This window comes from Lichenostomus cassidix, chromosome 3, assembly GCF_008360975.1.
Source record: "Lichenostomus cassidix isolate B80296 chromosome 3, HeHo_3.0, whole genome shotgun sequence".
NCBI lineage: Eukaryota > Metazoa > Chordata > Aves > Passeriformes > Meliphagidae > Lichenostomus > Lichenostomus cassidix.
The window spans coordinates 82,291,871-82,309,986 of record NC_139483.1 but is presented as its reverse complement, the minus strand read 5'-3'; the positions used below and the strand labels follow the sequence as shown (position 1 = coordinate 82,309,986).

The 18,116-nt window shown below is 38.2% G+C and overlaps 1 protein-coding gene across 1 annotated transcript in view; it reads left to right on the top strand.

The window, feature by feature from the left end:
• The window catches only part of CD109 (CD109 molecule), a 75,683-nt gene extending 58,919 nt beyond the window's left edge, over positions 1-16,764 (top strand). The window contains exons 30-33 of the mRNA XM_085056490.1: positions 1,237-1,373; positions 5,872-6,028; positions 6,445-6,547; positions 8,807-16,764. Coding sequence (XP_084912616.1) covers positions 1,237-1,373; positions 5,872-6,028; positions 6,445-6,547; positions 8,807-8,997 — 588 coding nt within the window. The 3' untranslated portion in view covers positions 8,998-16,764. The remainder of the gene's footprint in view (positions 1-1,236; positions 1,374-5,871; positions 6,029-6,444; positions 6,548-8,806) is intronic.
• The last annotated feature ends 1,352 nt before the right edge of the window (positions 16,765-18,116 follow it).

Here is an 18,116-nt window from a genome sequence, read left to right as displayed (position 1 = left end):
TAACATCCAGGTAGCTTATACTGGACAGAGCTCTGTTACCCACCTTTTCTCATTTGCTTCAGTTTGCTGGTGAGTTTATAGCAGGACCCTATTCTCCAGTGTTTTACATTTGCTCATTGGAGCACTAATTTGATTCTTTATTATAATTTTGACTGGGTTTTCTGGTACAGATGCTGAGCTTACTTGATATGCGGAGTTTTCCAGACCTCTAATACTGTTTTAAAAATTGCTGACACACTGGTCATGCTCTATTCTGGAACTAAGGTATTTTTAAAGAAACATTGCAGGTAATAATCCAGCTGTTTTTTTACCTCATGAGTTCAATTTCATAGGCAGTACAGCTTGTTTTTTTACTGCATAATATTCTGTCATAGCTGGTAACATGAGAGTACTCATTGGTTGCTCAATCCCAGCGTCAGTTTTTCTGCTTTGATTGTTTGCATTGGTAGTTGTACAGGATACAGAGATCTCTTTTAAGGATTTCTGTGTTTGCCACTCTTCTACCACTGTTTAAAACTTCTCATGCATGTCTGCACTAGAAGAGTTGGAAACTCTTCAAACTCTGCACAATAAATAAGCTCATTTTATATTAATGTGAATGTCCTTTACTGGACATCCTGTCATATTTCCTTCCTTGTCTTGCTTAGCAGAGCTTGGTAGTTGGCTCAGCAGAAATGGTCAGAACTCTGTCCTTTAGGTAGACAAAATCTGTAGTTTTGTTTTTGTGCGATAAACCAAATGATGAAACTATTTAACTGCAAGAAAGCTGTGGTGTTCTGAGTTTGGAGTAACATGCTATTCCTCATCTGGTTTGAGTGTATGAATACAGTGACATGAAGAATGAAGACATATTCTGTACATACGCTATGTATTTGCTCTTGCTCTGCTTTTATATACAGCTTGTCTCTTTTAAACCAGTTTTATTCATGCTTTTTTACACTGTCAGGAAGTAACTTATTATAAATTTGCAGACAACTGCTAGGGAGAAAATTGTTGGTTGTCCAAGATCTCCCTCGTGTTTGTCTCAATTGTGTCCTGCTAATTAATTGGTTCTGCTGCATGATGAAGTGTTCAGAAAAGAAATTTCTTTCAGAGAATTCCTATGGAACTCATGTGCAACTGTCAGATTTGAGTCCTTGCATGTTTTCTTGTGTGAACACTCCTCTGGCATTATGCTGTTTTAACCATACTGATTTGCTTTATGTGTCACCTGATGTCTGTACTTGCAATCCACAGCTCAATGTTATGTACAACACAAAACACACCGATCAGAACCTCAGATCTGTCCGAAAGCAAGAAGCCTTTGACTTGAATGTTGATGTAAAGGATGATAAAGATGATAAAAACCATTTGACTTTGAATGTGTGCACAAGGTAGGTAAATCAATTGAGGCATCTCATATACATCTTTATATATACAGCTTTTAGTTTACTTTAAATAAACTAAATTATCCATTTGTATGAATTTATTAATGTGTGGGATGTAAATGTATAAAGAGAATAAAAACTACTTTGCACAGATAGTAGTACTTAAACTAAGAAGCAATTCATAAGTCAATTTTTGCTGGCCAGGTGATACTTTTTTACTGGTACTCATAAAGATGGAAGTACCCTAAATGTTAGAGGTATGTGGAAGAGTTTGTGTGAATACAAGAAAAAAATCCCAGAGGCTTCTTTGGTGCAAGTGCTTTTGACCTATAGGGAGGAGTGTGGACAGACTTGAAAACTGAACCAGCATCTTCCACATTCTAACTTGTAGCAAACTGTCACAATCGGCTATTATTCTCACCTTTCATGAAAAGAATCTGCTTTTGACATAGAACTAGATACTTTTTTTGTAAAGAGAGAATGAAGTTCTGAAGTGCTGAAAACACCGTGAAATGAAGTAATCATTCTTTGGTCTTCTCTATTAAAAATGTTCTTTTAGAGCAATTTTGGCAGGAGTCAACATCCGTATTTACATAATGATAAATTCACATAGCTGCCTTATTGTGCAGCTATCTTTGTGGTCTTTCATTTATCAGTAGTTAAGAACTTGGTAACAGAATACAATACATAATTCTAGATTTTAAAGAGGTGATGAGTTTTTCACCCAGGCTAAATCTGTTCTTTGTGTTGAAGAAGGGGGAGGGGGACAGGAGTATATGAGAGAGTGTGTGCATCTGGGATGATGTTTCTTGTTCAGTATTCACCTACTAAGAACTGAGCTGAGATTGCTCAAGTTCTCAGGGACATCTCTGATCATCATTCTCTGATCATCTCAGGGACAGCAGAACAGCCACCTGGTGTTACCTGGATAGGATTTGGATCAGATGAGAATAGATGACATTGAACTGAATATTCCTGGGTCATCCAGTCATTCAACAAAGTTATGTCTTTGACTGCTTTGTGCCTCCATTTTGCTTGCTTTCAAAGTATTCATACGCATATTTAAAAGGAGTAATTGAAGGTGTTTGTTTTCTGGCAGTTTCTTCAGTATGCATTTCCTAGTGTAGTTAAAGACCACTGCATATTTCATAGAAAACCCTATAGGACATTGTATCTCTCCCTCTATATTTATGGTTTTTATCTTCTATCTTTTATTATCAACAAGGATGTTGTTGAGATGACTGCATTTGTTGTATTTAAGGATTTCATCTGTTTGGGAATACTTTCTCTAGAAACACTGTTTTCTTCTTGTGACATTGTAACAGGTTCCTTGTAAATGCAAGATTTGCAAAGTACCAACTGATCCACCATAATTACTCTTACATGCCTTTCATCCACACCCTCTTTTTGCTGTTTAAATAAACTTTGTACAGGGTATGCCTATTCTTATTCTCTGCCTACCACAAGGGAGCTATGACTGGAGATGGAGCCTCTAGGTGACACCATCATACAAATAATCAGCTATAGAGAATATGATTTCAGTACAGAGCATTGATTTAATTTGGGAAATAGCCAACAGGCATAAAGCCAGAACTCTATTTTTATATGTTTCTGGTATCCAGTTCAGTGACACAGATGGTGGGCACAGGCACTAGGATACATGAGAGCTCTTGAAATAGAAGGGGCTTGTTCTCTTTTAAAATTTTCTATGAAGTGTCAACAGCATTCTAAAGTCTAGGACAAACTCCTGACATACAAAGGGCTTACATGCTGAGTTTAGGGTAAGTATTTTTTGAAAAATCTGACTTTCTAGCTAAGAACTTTCTCTTAAAATACAGCCAGGAAGTGCTCAGTCTCTCTGGGAAGCCTCTAGGGTGATGATGCTTTAATTGCAAAGTGTTCATAGAATAGGGGGAAATCTAGCGACATTAAAAGCTGCCTCAAGAGACTATTTGGAACATTTAGTTAGTTCCAACATTAGTTCCATCAGCTCTTGTCATGGCAAGTGGACTGGTACAACTTTGTGCAAGTCTGTTTAAACTGCTTAGGCTAAGGCTTCCTCTCTGATTGCTTAGCTTGGTACACTAGTCATCTTCCTCTTCATTTCCCTATAAATTGTATATAATATATGCCTTCTCTATATTCATAATTTAGTTAAAAGTTGGCCCTTTTATGATCTCTAGAACATGATGTGGCTTTCTAGTAGAGAAACCAAAGGAGTCAAATACAGAGTAACTGCTGAAGTCTCGATGAGTGGGTATGTGTAGTCTAGCTAGTGGGTATGTGTGGCAGCACAGACTCTTTCCCATGGGAATTTTCTTCTTCCTGTGTTTTTATAAATAAAGATAGAGTTTGGATGTTATTAAAACGGTCTCTGGAAAGATAGGCAGTTCAAGCCTGGTCAATCGGCCTAGGGGGAGGCTTTGAATTGGCCCAATCTGGATCACCTTTGAAAGTCTATATAAGCTCTAAAAATTAATAATAAATTCAGATTTTATGCTGCTTGTGATCTGGCCTGGTTCTTTCACTCCACTAGTGGTTCAATAGCGACAGGTATGCATCTAGCTGAGGATATACATAGTCAGGTACTGAAGGCTGCAACTTCACAATCTTTTTCTTTCTCTAATCTGGAGAATATTCACCTTCTTTCAGCCAGCTTGGTAGTGATTGGCCATGGTTATCTTAACTGGGTCTTATATGTGACTCTAGAGCAGATGATATCTCATTCAAATTGAAGTGGTTCTTGGTTAGAGGAGCTAACTCACTCTCTGGGAGGCAAATACCCAGGACTGCCAGTTTCTTCTCAGTTTTATTGCCTGCGTACCTTTTCCAGACATGGGAAACTGATTACTGATGGTTCTATTTACTCTCTGTTTCTGCTTTTCAAGTTTCTACACTAGCTTGGTATTGTTTTCTCTTTGCAACATAAATGAGAGGGTTTCACCCTGATCTTATATTGCTGAAAAGCTGAAACATAAAGTTCAACTGAAGTCATTACCAGTTTTCTTCAGATACAAGTTTCAAGTCTGTCTCTCTTACTGATCATTCTGGCATGATGGTTTGTTTTTTTTTTTTTCCTTTTTTTAAGCAGCTGTGGAGTTGAAGAGGTGATACCACATCCCACCCCTAACACTGCCTCTCTTCGTTTTTTGAGAGCCAGATCCTCATAACCTTTAGGGATATATCTAATTCACTCCTTGACAGTACCTTGTTGTTTTAGTAGTACCCCAAGCTGGCTAGACAGTTTGGGTATTTTACTCTCCTCTTATTGGTAATTATTCAGAAATAATTACATCCAGTTCCAATTCAGTTACTTGTTTTCAATAGCAGCTACTTTGGCATAGCACATCATTGAACAGATGGTTTCATTTGTTTCTAATCTTACAAGCCAACTGAAGTCAGCAGTTGTGCTGTATTTCTTTCAAAGTTGTATCTGCCTTGAATCAGCCAGGCTTAACAGCATTGCTTTGAAAGCAGCTCTTCTCTCTCTCGCTCTCTTTTTTTTTAACTACTCAGCTTTACAAAGAAATAGTTTAATTACTTTCAATACTGTCAGGCTTTTGAAATAAGGATTGGAGACACTTGTATTCTAGTGGAACAATAATCATTTACCTTCCATGCTAAGGCTGGGGAAACTCTTCTGCTACCTGCTTTATTGAAAGCAGTATAACCTTTTGCAGGTCATTTAGGTGACACTTGTAGCACAGAGCACCGTAAATATATTTTGATACATCTGTTGTGCACCATAGTATGTAAGGCTTGCTCAGTAGAGCAAACTTTTTTCTCCAGCATCTGGTTTTCACATTTGAAGTAGATGTAATAATAAGCGTTATTTAGGAAAAAAGAGGGGACTCAGTTTATTAAATCTTTTTCCAAATCAGGATTAGTAGCATAGCTATACATTCTAAAACTGAAAATTTGAGAAATAATTTTTGTTAATGGAACTTTGTTAATGACTTTGTTAATGGAACCATCGGTCTCTGTGAAGGGAAATATGAAAATGTTTGGGAGACTTCTTTCATATATACACCTATATATCTTACCCTTCCGAAATGAATTAAAGCAAAACAATTCATCCATTAGAGGAAATATATATATTTCAGTGCAAGAATTCCTGCAGCAGTTTCTTAACTGCTGCTTTTGAAACATGTTTAATTTCAATAGTTTCTGTATATTTGAAATGTAAACCTGTACTAACAGATGCCGATTGAAAGTTCCTCAGGATGTCAGTGTAGTCTCTCACATGACTTATATTTTGCAGTTTTTTCAGTGCTAAATCTGCTTTTGCATATATGGTTGAAATTAGCAGGCAGTAAAACTCAGAAATTAATTATCAGCTCTGTATCATTAGAAATTTTCTTGTTGGTATTTTGTTCCATTTATTTCCTAGGTATTTTTAAGCATTATTACTTCCATAGATGGGGTTTAAAGAGCAAATGTTTTCTTTGGAGAGTGGGCTACTGTATTTCTACTAAAAGTTTCTTTGTCTCTGTGTTTTGGAAAGGTACTTTGGTTCTGGCACAGCTCCCAGTAGTGGAATGGTCCTCATGGAGGTTGGCTTACTCAGTGGTTTCTCTGTGTCACCAGATTTTGTTCCATTAGACAATACAGTTAAGAAGACGGAAAAAGACAATGGAAAAGTTAACCTATACTTAGACTCTGTAAGTTGGAAATAACAAAGAAATGTGTTTGTGGTGATATTAATCTCGAGTCTGACACAGTTAGGCTTAAATTTGGAAATACATTATGATTGTATTCTTTGGGAAAATCAACATATGCTATTTACATTGAATTAATAGTTCAACTATTTCTTTGTGAGACTGATTGGATAGGTGCAACTCAGTTGTATTTGTAACGGATTTCTAAATTAGGCCTCTTAAAAAATCACACAGAAGAAGGCAGGCATTTCAATAAGTCTGTAATTTAACTAAAGTGACTGCAAATGAGATAGGCATCTTCATATGCATCCTGACTCTAAGTCTTTAGAAATGGACTACCATTGAACTACAAGTCCGTACCTCTTCCATGAAGCCACCAGCACCAGGGTTCTCAGGATGTTTTTCTTCTGTTTTTCTAGCTCAATGAAACACAGGTTTGTGTGGATATTCCAGCTGTGAGAGACTTCAAGGTGGCAAATATCCAAGATGCCTCAGTGACCGTACTGGATTACTATGAACCTAGTAAGTGTTAGTCATTTCAGATGGTACTTAATTATAAAGAAGCTTAAAAGAAAGTTTCTTTTTGTAGAAATAGGAGAAATTTTACTGAAGAAAAAGAATCATTGATCTGTAGTCTTTTTGGGCGTTAACATGCCAAATTTGCTAACAAATAGTAGTGCTTTCCCATTTCTGTTGTGCTAATGGATTGGTTCCTCAACTGGTGCAAGTTGTCTGGCCCAATATGTTCCCAAAACAATCAAAATGAAGCAGGAACTTCACTGTGATACTTAGCCAGTTAATAATTAACCACTTGTGTACCTTTTCCATATGTTTCTTACTTAAACTAGGAGTCCTTCACTAAAGAAAATGCCAATGTTTTGGCTTCTGTAGTTACCTAAAAAAGGTGTACATTGGAAAAGCAGTTTCAAAGTTTTTTGGTTTTGGGGGTTTTGGTTGTGTTTTTTTTCATTGTTTGTGTTTTTTGGTTTTCTTTGTTTTTGTTTTTTGTTTGTTTGGGGGTGTTGCTGTTGTGTATGTGTAGAGTGTGTTTTAGAGATGGGTAACAATGTAGAAAACTCTTGGGCAAAATTAAAAGCAAGAAAAAATTACAGGCTGCTGGAGAAGATACTAGGTTTTCATTACATGAACCACCTGGTACAGTATTAAGGATTTGGGCTTTGACATAAGGCATAAAAACGTTGTATAATCAATTTTTCCATGTTTTTTTAGCACAATACAAAAGACAACCAAATAAGATGTGTGCTACTTCAGCTAGATGAAGATCATGTTTATTCTATATAGGCTGAAATTCTTGTTCATTCACTGAATTTTATAGTAAAATAGGAAATGAGTGGTTTTAACCACACTGTCCATTAATTGGAGCATGTTTTAACAGTAAGTGGCTTAAAAAATCACAGCAAGTTTGTACTTGGCCAAAATGGCCAAAATGGCCAAAATGAACTCCAGTTCCTAGGGCCAGAGCTCAGGACCTAATCTTTAATAAGAATGCTATTAGGTAGGCTAATAAATATGTTTATCATAAAGTCATAGGTAAATGCATATGTGTAAATATTTTTATTGTATTTCAATAAATTTAATCCATAAATTCTCAGTTAGCAAACTAATGACTAAAATTTATATGATGTAATCGGTGCTGCAATAGAAAGCTTTAATTTGAAGAAACCTATTTGTTCAAATATTATTTTAAAAGACACCATTCCTGTTACTATATAGTATAGATATCTTGTTGGTCAACATACATACACATGCTGTGACTGAGTTCTTCTGGGAGAACTTCCTGTCTAATACAGGAATGTGTTTTTATTTTAATTTATTATTTTCCATCACTATTGTAGTGGTGGTCAAAGGTGCATATATTTTATGTGATGGTGACAGTCAGATTCATGTTAGAGCCAGGAAATGCCTAAAGAGGTATCCTGCTCTGGCATTTGTTAATGAATGTAATGTCTTTGTGGCAGATTGTACAACTGGCATAGGTGTAAGAGCTGGCTTGGATGCCAATACAGCAGTATTCTCTTTTAGACATTTTAGAACTAGTTGTGTGTCACTGTTTGGTAAGCATTTTGGTCCATAAAATTGCATACCTTATTTTATTTTTTTAATACCCTGAGGCTTTTATTGAAACTGAATATAATATAATTTAATAATATAATATAATTTACAGAGTAGCAAAAATGCTACTCTGGGAAAGAAGCTTTGCAAAAGCTTGTTCTGTGAGCAATTACCATGCATTGATGTTTCTGAAATAAATATTTTTTAGACTTCTGGTCTGGCTCTGTAGCAACCCTTCAGGGAACAGGAGAGCAAAATAGAGGAGGGAAACTAGGTGAGGTAAGCAGTCCCAGATTCAAGAAGCTGAAGCTCCCAAACATGATAGCGAGAGAAAGTGTCAGTTAGGAGAGACCTTGCTCAGCCAACAACCTGCCAGGTAAAGCATCTGAGTTCCTTTGTTATGTGGGTAGAGGCAAAATTCCTTTCAAAATGTTTGACCAAGGTTTGTGAACAGATTTTGTCTAACAGTTGAGACTAAGTCTATGAAAGTGTGCCTTTCACCAAGCGTGAATACATTGAGATGTTATGGGTGAAGAAAAAAGATTAATGGCTGGGCTTAAACACCAACTGCGGGAAGTGTTTTGCAGTGTATGATGAGGTCTGCATCAGAGTTTGGTGCATCCTTAAAAAATTATTTCTTTTTGAAGCTAGGTTCTTGGTTAATTTTCAGAAGTTCATTAACTAATATTAACTAACCTTTCTGAACAGGGAGAAGAGCAGTGAGAAGCTATAATTCAGAAGTAATGCAAAGTGTAACCTCTTGTGACTTCTGTGAAAATGATTGCGACCTTTGCCACCGAGATGGTTCTGCAGCCCTACTTCAGCACTCTTCATTGGCCTCCTTGTTCTGTGTGCTCTTTGTCCTTCATGTAAACTTCCTGTGTAGTTGGGTGCTGTAAAAGCAAACAGATTATATTTCACATTTAAGGTTTCCATAAATTATCCAAAGAAAATTTTATGTTCAGATACCAGCCCGTCTTCAGTGATTACCATGACCAAACTCCTGCTGTGTTCAGGGAGAACTGGGCTGGCCCATATGGTAAATTTCTGGCTGTGCCAGAAAACTTCTTTAAGTGTCTCCTGGAAAAACTTTCCAAGTATTAGTTTCATACTGAATTTATTTTATGAAGAAGCACAGTTACTGAGAAGGCAGTGTGATAAAAAGTAAACTTAGCTCCATATTCCCACTTTGTTTTTACCCCAAATTTCAACTGTGCTTGTTTTCTAGGGACGCATGTTAGTTTACCATGCTTTTCCAAAACACTATCTGCTTCTCCATTAGGGTGTTGATAAGCAGTGATAGAAGCTTGGTATCATAGCTCAGTTTGTTCTGTTCTGAAGATGTGACTCTTAACATTAATACTGACTTTCACTGTGTGCTCTCATGGGTAATAATATAAAAAAAAAAAAAGGCTCTGGCTTCAGAGCAGATCCAAGAGCCAAAAAGTACTGCATTTACAAACTGCTGAATGCTCCAGAGAGTTGTCAGTCTTTTTTTTTTTTAATCATTACAGAGAAGGTAGGTGGATTTTATTGCCAATTCATAAGCTAGTCATGCTTGAAAATAAGGCCTCAGGATGTTCTCATGCATTTTACTCTGAAAGCTTTTTACTGTAGATGCGTCAAAGATAACGTCTGTTTTTCAGACTTCATTTTTTCAGGGTTATTCAGAAACAAACCCAATTCCCTTTCCATGTGAGAATGCTGGTGTCAGCTGGCTTATATTTATGGCCAGATGAAGGAAGGTTGCTTTGAACCTGTTCTGTTTTTTGGATGTCTTCTAGTATTGTCAGTTTGGGGCATCATTTATGTCTCACGCTTTCAGCGTCATCTTGTCAACAATTCAAGTGGCATAACCCCAAAGAGTTGTTTACTGCTCTCAATGCCATGTGAGTTGGTGGCCCTGGATGCCATCTGTGCACCCTGTTGCTGGTTGGTGGGAGAGGCTTTTAGGAGGCATGGGCTGCATATGCATTCAGTCCAGCCAAACAATTCACATGCTTGCTTAACTTTAAGCACATCCATGTATGCTCAAGTGCTCTGCTGAAGTGGAATGGAGGAGAGGGATGGTGAAAAGCAGCAGGCACTTTTACATCAGACCCGCTCTTTGCACATGGGGAGAATTACAGATCTCTGTGAATGTGGATATGTGGGAACTTTCTGCTCCTGAGTGAGTGTATGAATGCTTTCCCTGTCTGGCAGCCAATCTATCCTTCTTGAGCTCAACCTGTAATATCTAATGCTTACTTCTTTTTGATAAGGCAGCCGAGGTGTTATCTTCATAGTTACTAAAATGGAGTTAATAGCTGTCATGCTGACTAAGAGAGGGAGAAGTTATAATTTCTATTGATTCCCTTTCTTTCATACCTTTTTGAGACGGAGTGTGTTTTTGTGCACATGTAATAATATGGCAGTCACTTTCCTTGAGCAATTTCTAATTTTTATTCAATTTTTTCTACTGCTTAAAATGAATATTTTTGTATTTATGCTCATCTATAATGTTGTTCACAAAGGAAATTCTACATGGTAGAATGGGAAGAGGCCTGAACTACCCAAACTGGGGGTGCTTTCTAGTATCAATATATAGGTTTTAACTGCAGAACTAGTTTAGATGGGGTTATTTGTTTTACTTCACCTGTATTTGGAATTTGCAGTGTTTTTCACAAACTTGGGCTTCTGTCCTGTTTCTCAGGCAGAGCTTAGGCCTGGTTCTTCATAGTTATTCACACTTTCCACTTGTCCTTGGTGCATTTTTGGAATAGTTAATTAGTGCCTGAGCAGAGTGTGGTGCTCCACATGAATTAATACTGTATTTATTGAAGCCAAACACACTGCTTAGTCAGTAGGATGCAGGATCTCACCCTCAGTAAGCCCTTGGTTACTTGGGTCCAAAGCTAAGAGAAGCGAAGATACAAACTTAAACATATCTCTGTGTCCCAAATCCTTCACTCATTTATGGGAGCATAGATCAAACTGTGCCAAGTGTAAGATCTGGAAAAATTTCTCATCTAAACTGGGATATGGCTTGCTGTGGCTTTGATTTTCTTGTAACTCATGAAAGTTGGTCTTCTCTTGTCTTTGAGAGCAGCAGACTTTACCTGTCATTTGCCTCCCTTTAATATAATTTCAAGAACCCAAAGCTCACATGCCTACAGATTTTAGTATATGTAGAGCTTTTAATAAGGACCTTGATACCTGATTAATGATAGGATAAAGGGGCTTATTTTCTAGACAAGATGTACTGGAGATAAATTACTCTTTTGCAGTTGATAATAGGAATAAATTAGTTCTGTTTTGCATGCAGTCCAATCTTCCTGAATATCCTCCAAAAATGGATTTAAACTGCTTAGCTGACTTTGGACATTGCAGCTTTTACTAGTATTCCCTTACATTTGTTTTTGAGACAAACAGCATATGTTTTTAAATGACTTTTGGCTGCCTTATTTACTATATTAAGAAGCATCAGTCATAATGCACCATGGCAGGGAAATTCTTGGAGTCAGTGAGTGAACATCCTCGTTTATTTTACTTTTCTTTCCATACAGCAGGCATATTATTGCAGACATCCAAATCTGCATCTGTATCAAGCTATTTTAAAGGAACGATGTATATTGTATGACTTTAAACAAATGTTTACATCAGGTGGCCTTTACCATTCCTTCGTCAGTGTATTCAATCACTTTGCAGCAGTGGCTGGTGCTTTGAATGAGTTGCAGAGGATGAAATTTGTACTGTGTTGGCAGTGAATAGAACAGCAGAAATGGACTATTATTTGGCATAGTGACTTTTTTTGTTTTCCTGATCATTGTGTGGGAACCTTTACACAAATGCTCAGCATATATATTATCCCCATTGCTCTGTAATATCCATTTTCAATGTTAGGGGGGCCATGCTCCCACTGAAGTTAACAGGATATCTTGTAGCAAAAAATCTTTTGGAACTCTTTAGCAACAAGATCTACAAGGACCTTTAAGGAGTGATGCTAAAAATAGTCAGGAAAAGATGTTTTGTGATGGAGTCTTCATGTTGCATTGCCTGAAAGTTTCTGCTGTTTCATTGAAATCTGAATGTACTCTGGTACTTCCCATGCCCTTTCCAGCCACAAGGTGTCAATGGACATGGTTTATCCAGGGCCATTAATATGCTATTGAATCAGTAAGAAATATTTATTTAGGACTGAGTCTAAAACAAAACTATAATGCATTTTAAAGGTGTTCCTCCCAAATTCTTCCTCTGCTGTCATCCATGATCTTAGCTGATGTTTTCTCTACAAGTTTCAATGTGGGTGTAATTTCGAGATGTTCTATACTAAATGTGGTTTTTCAGAACAGGGAGTGAGTGCTGCTTAACAGGTTTAGAGCACCTCAGAGTCTGCATGCTGGGCTGGCTCCGTGGCTGGTTTGGTTCCCAGCACGGCACCACCATAGAATTGTTTAGGGTGGAAAAGACCTTTAAAATCATTGGGTCCAACCATTAAGCCAGCATTGCCAAGTCCACCACTATACCATGTTTCCAAGCACCACATCTACATGCCTTCTAAATACCTCCAGGGATGGTGACACCACTGCTTCCATTGGCAGCCTGTTCTGATGCTTAATGGTGAAGGAGTTTTTCCTAATATCCAACCTAGACCTCCCCTGGCACAACTTGTATCAAATGGAAGCAGTGCAGGTATTCCCAGTTTGCTTCCATACCGCACACTTCCACATACTTCACAAGCAGGAGCTTGTGGCTTGTGCACAATCTGTGCACTTCAATGGCACATGATAAAAGGGGGAAGTGGCCAGACTGGTGCAGGAGAAACATGAGAGCCAGGTCCAACATTCATAGAATCATAGGACATGAAGGAGTTGGAATGGATCTTACAGATCATCTTGTCCCAGCCCCTCTGCCTTGTGCAGGGACACCTCCCACTAGACCAGGTTTCTCAAGGCCTTATCCAACCTGGCCTTGAACATTGTCAGGGTTGGGGCATCCATCACCTCCCTGGGCAACCTGTGCCAGTGTCTCATTACCCTCACAGTAAAAAACTTCTTAATACCTAACCTGTTTCCCTTCTTTCAGTTTGAATTAATTACTCCTTGTCCTATTACTGCAGTTGGGACAAAGAGTCCCTCACTGGCTTCCCTGCAGGCCCCCTTCAGATACTGGAAGGTTGCTATGAGGTCTCCACACAACCTTCTCTTCTCCAGGTGAACATTCCCAATTTTCTCAGCCTGTCTTTACAGGGGAGGTGCTCCAGACCTTGTTTCAGCTTCATGGCCTTCCTCTGGTCTAGCTCCCACCGTTCCATGCCTCTCTTTTGCCTTGAAAGTCACTTACGAAAATCAAACCTAAGATGCAAAAATCGGTTTTACTCAGTTTTCAAAATATTATCCTAGCAATATTTCTCCAAATGTGTTGTTCACGTTGGTAGGAATATTTACAATATTTGATTTTAGCTGCATCCTGCAGAAAGCATTTGCATATACATAGTTATAGGCTGCAGTGTGCTACAGCGTGCAATATATGTGCATAAACACAACATCTTCACCAAGTGCCCAAACCAACAATGCTGTGTAATGTTCTGTTTTTAGGAAAGAATATATTAAAAAGCAACTAGTGCCTAATGGCATAATTTTTCTATCTGAAATGCTAAGAAAGAGGATTAAATTTTAATTCTAATGACTAACATTATTTTTGTTATAACATTTCTTCTTCTACCATGAGTCTTTATGCGGTGAACCATCTCTATGTGATTTGAAGATTTTGAAATTAGATGCTTAATTTATCTATAAAATATAACAGTGGTTCTGTTTCCTTTTCTCCATATCAAAATATTTCACTTCCATGTTGTTTCTTATTCAGTTTATTGTATTTTTGTGTGCCAAATGGAAATGCCATAGCACTATTGCTATTTTAGGCAATAAAGGCTGATAGTGTGCTGTATTAGATTAATCTAATTATTTTTCCTACAGATAGCTTGTTTCCAGATAGGTATGAATATAAATTGCTTATGTGCTGCATTTGAGTAACCAGAACTGCAGTTTAAGATTTATCTTTAAATTCAAATAATTCATTTTATTTCTGTATTTCTTAGTAGCTACCCAAAAGCTTCATCAGCCTTGCCTACAACTTATAATGTTGTATTATGAACTGGGTTTTTTTTTGTTGTGGTTTTTAGTATTGTTAGGTTGCCTGGGATGCTAAATACAAAGAAGAAAATAAAACAATGCTGACTCAGTGGAAGTATGGTATAATATCCTACTGTCTGGGACATCTCTTCTTTTTCCATATCAGGCCTTAAGCAATTTGAACTCAAGTTCTTGGCTGCCTTGAGACATAGTCAGATACCCAATTTGATCTAATTTAGGATCATCATACGCATTTCCACTTTTGATCATATCAGAAATGGTAGAAAAAGAATGATTTTATGAGCTGTTTTGAGCAAACAGGTGAACTAACATGCCAGCTATACAAATAGCTTCTGTCTTTTCAAATAATAAAGCAAATTTTGAGGAACTAGACTGTTTCAAAGGACTTTGGAAGATTGTAATTAGTTTATTTTTCTTCAAATAAAGTTTGCAATAGCTATTTTTAAATGCTATTAAAGATGTCTTTTAATAATATATGTCTAGTATTTTCTTGTTTTACAACACAGCTATTGTAGTAGATCACAGTTTCTGTATGCTGTTGACTACTACCCACCCTCAGCACTTTTTAGAGGTTGCCTCATCTGTGTTTTTAAGCTCAGAATTTACTAATATCAGTAAAATTTTTAAGAAGTATTGCAACTGTGGCTTCCCTAGTCAGTCTGTGAACAATGAATCTGCAGGTCATTGTTTGAGACATGTATGAATAAGGTCACCTCATTTTAAAAGTCTATTATTTTGTCCAACATAAAATTATTGCAGAGTTTGACGGTAACTGTAACAGAGGTAGCAAAAATACTCTTAGGTGATGAGCTCAGTTCAGTAGGCTCCTTGTGGTCATGGAGAACATGAGGAACTGTACTGTTGTGTGAACTGGAGCAAAGTTTTCAGATACAGAGCTAATTGCTGAAGTGGCAGTAAAAGAGAACCAAGAATTTTTTATGCTAAAGTATTTTATACAAGCCTAATTGAATGGATGTGCAGATTTTTTCATTTTTCAAGTGACCTATTTTAACCGCAACTTTTCATGGTCTAGAAGTTTGGCCTCCATGACACTATATTTTCCTGATTGTTCTTATAATTCTCTTGCTGTTCTTCCTGCCTGCCCTTGAAAGGGCTTCCTGGCCCATTTCAACTCTGAGGTCAGGATCTGCTCAGCCTCGCTTATCTATTTTGCCCTGACCCCTCACCATCTCGCCCGTAAGTTCAGTAGGCATCCCAGATCTACCCTTCCCCTCAGAGCCTTTGCTGCCTGTCAAGACTAAAAGCTTTTGTCTCATAGAGAAATAGCTATCAACTCAAACTCAGGATGGATAGGAAACATCTGGGATTTGTCAGCATGGATTTATGAAGCTGAGATAATCTTTAACCAACCTACTAGCTTTCTATGGTAAGAGGATTGTCTGTGTGGATGAGGAGGATAGACTTTAGTAAAGCTTTCTCTCATAATTTTTTTCTGTTTCAATATTGATAATAGTCCTAAATAAAGCAAATTTGGAATGTGAGATATTCTGATGATGGACCAATCTCTAGAAGAGTGGTTTTGGAGCAAGCTACTACATAAAATGTAGAAGCAACCAGAACTTAAATGTAAATATTGGCGCAAACATACCATCCCTTCCTACACAAGAAGTGTCAGGCAGATGCATGTGGTAGTAGTACATAAGTGGTGACTCATTTTTCTCCTGACCCATGAACACCTTTGCAGGAGCCATGACCCCTCACAGAGGATGTGCTTGCTGGTGGTGCTCACGTTCATACCGCAGTATGCTGCTCCTCGGGCTGAGGCAGCACATGTCTGTCCAGCCCAGGCTGGGTGTTCATATCTTGAAACCAGCCACAATCTTAGGCATGGCTACTTAGGTAAGTGAAGATTTTAATATGTCTGAAGAGAAGACTGAGAAATCATATCCCTAATAAAGAGGAATAAAATTACATAAAAAGGAGCCCCTTGATCTGATTCACAACAGCCGCCTACCAGTGAGACAGTACAGATTTCCCTGGGGATTCTTCTGGCTCCCAGTGATGGAAAAGGAAGACTGAGTTGAGGGGTACTTTAGGTAAGTGGATAGACATTTTGTTGCTTTTTTTTAGACAGGAATGCTTATTTAAAATGCTGGATCAGGGGGCAGGGATAGCAATATAAACACATGTGGAAATAATGTACTAAGAAAGTTCTGTGGTTTCAAATGCAGAAAAAAGATAGCAGCCAGCTCCAGCTCAGTGGGCAGCTAATTAAGCCAGAGATCTCTGTGTGTGTGCATTGTATTCTAAGTTCAATACAAGACCATGTATCAGCAAGGTGTCATATGATTTTTCCCTTATAGTTCACTCTTTGATTTCAGGAATGAGCCGTGCATCATCACCGTAGTGATTATTTAAAGATGAGTTGGCTGGCTGGCATTCATATCATTAGATGGAATCAATATGATAAAGGTGTCTTGTTTGTGTCCATGATAATTTTCCTTGATCAGTTGTTTACTGCAGCTTAGGTCTGTTGTTTTTCTGTTCCTGATTTTAATTGAATCTTAGAATGAACACTTTTACTGTTTAACATGAAATTTTATTGAGAGAGTTGTAAGGAGTGACTTTGCCAATGCTACATGCTCTGCTTACTCCACTTTAGATTGAATGCTACAGCTTTCATGGTTCCTTTCCTGACTCCAGCCACCATTTTTCCAAAACAGAGACCAACCACAGTCTAAAAGACTTTTATTACAGGATACAGGAGAAGCAAAAAAAAAGGTGTGAATTCTTTGTGAGGAAGCACAGCGTGTGGTCTCAAAGTGATACCTTTCACCAAAGGAGTATGAGACTCCACATTACAGAGAAAACAAGGCCTGGTGTGACTTATACAGCTCTGCCTCAGCTGCTTCTCTAGTTTCATTCTTTTTCCACTCCTTCATAATGGCTTTATTCTTCTACTTTTGCAAGAAGTAGAGTTGGGATAATGCTACAAAAGGTCATATACAGGAACACTCTCAAACACAATTCTAAACTTCAAGCCCCTCTAGATTAGCATATTTCACCTGGCAACCAGTGGGGCACATCTGGCTTGCAGGAGGTTTGAACATAGCCATTTTCCTTGGAGGTGATTGAAAACAAGTTATGTGAACTGCAAGCAGAACTGGGCAGTGGGAGGCACGAGGTGACAGGGAGAGGGGCAGTGAACAAAGGCGGCTGCCTGGAGCAGGAACAGCCTGGCAGAGAGCACTTGTTTGCTTTGCACACTCTCACCCCAACATGCCGAGGCATGAGAGCGGCTGTCTCCCACGTGGGGAAGCAGCCAGCCTCTGTGCCTGGTCTCTGGCCAAAACATACCTTTGGCAATGGGATGTGAGTCTGTCTGAGACACAAGGAAAGCTGGCTGTGTGGAAGAAGGAAAGCCAGAAAAGGAGAAGGATCAAAACTTTATTGAGGCTGATGTTGGACTGTTGGTGATAGATCAACGTATAGATCAGCATTTATTCTGTGCTAGGGGTGGCAAAACTGACTTTCCAGGCTGACATTACACATATCTTTTCACAGGTCACAAAACATTTCTATGTGTATTCAAGTTGCATTTTATTGGCCTTTTATTTTATTGGCAAATCTCTTGCTCCATTGTGCAGTGCAGTGTACGTGCAGCGTGGATGGCTCTGTGAGGGATGTTCAGGAACAGAACACACTGGTGTAAACAACCAGAGAGAGTCAAGGACAGGCTGCAGTGCAAAACAGCGAACAACAGTCTGATGTATAAACAAGAATACACTGGGAAACATATGATGCCCTTATACTTCTCAGCTACTGGCCTTGCTTTGTTGAAGTCTGCAACAGGAAACCAATGCTCTGGCTTTGGGGCTCGGGTGGCCAGAGAACAAGAGTTGTCTAGGAAGCTCAGCCACCAT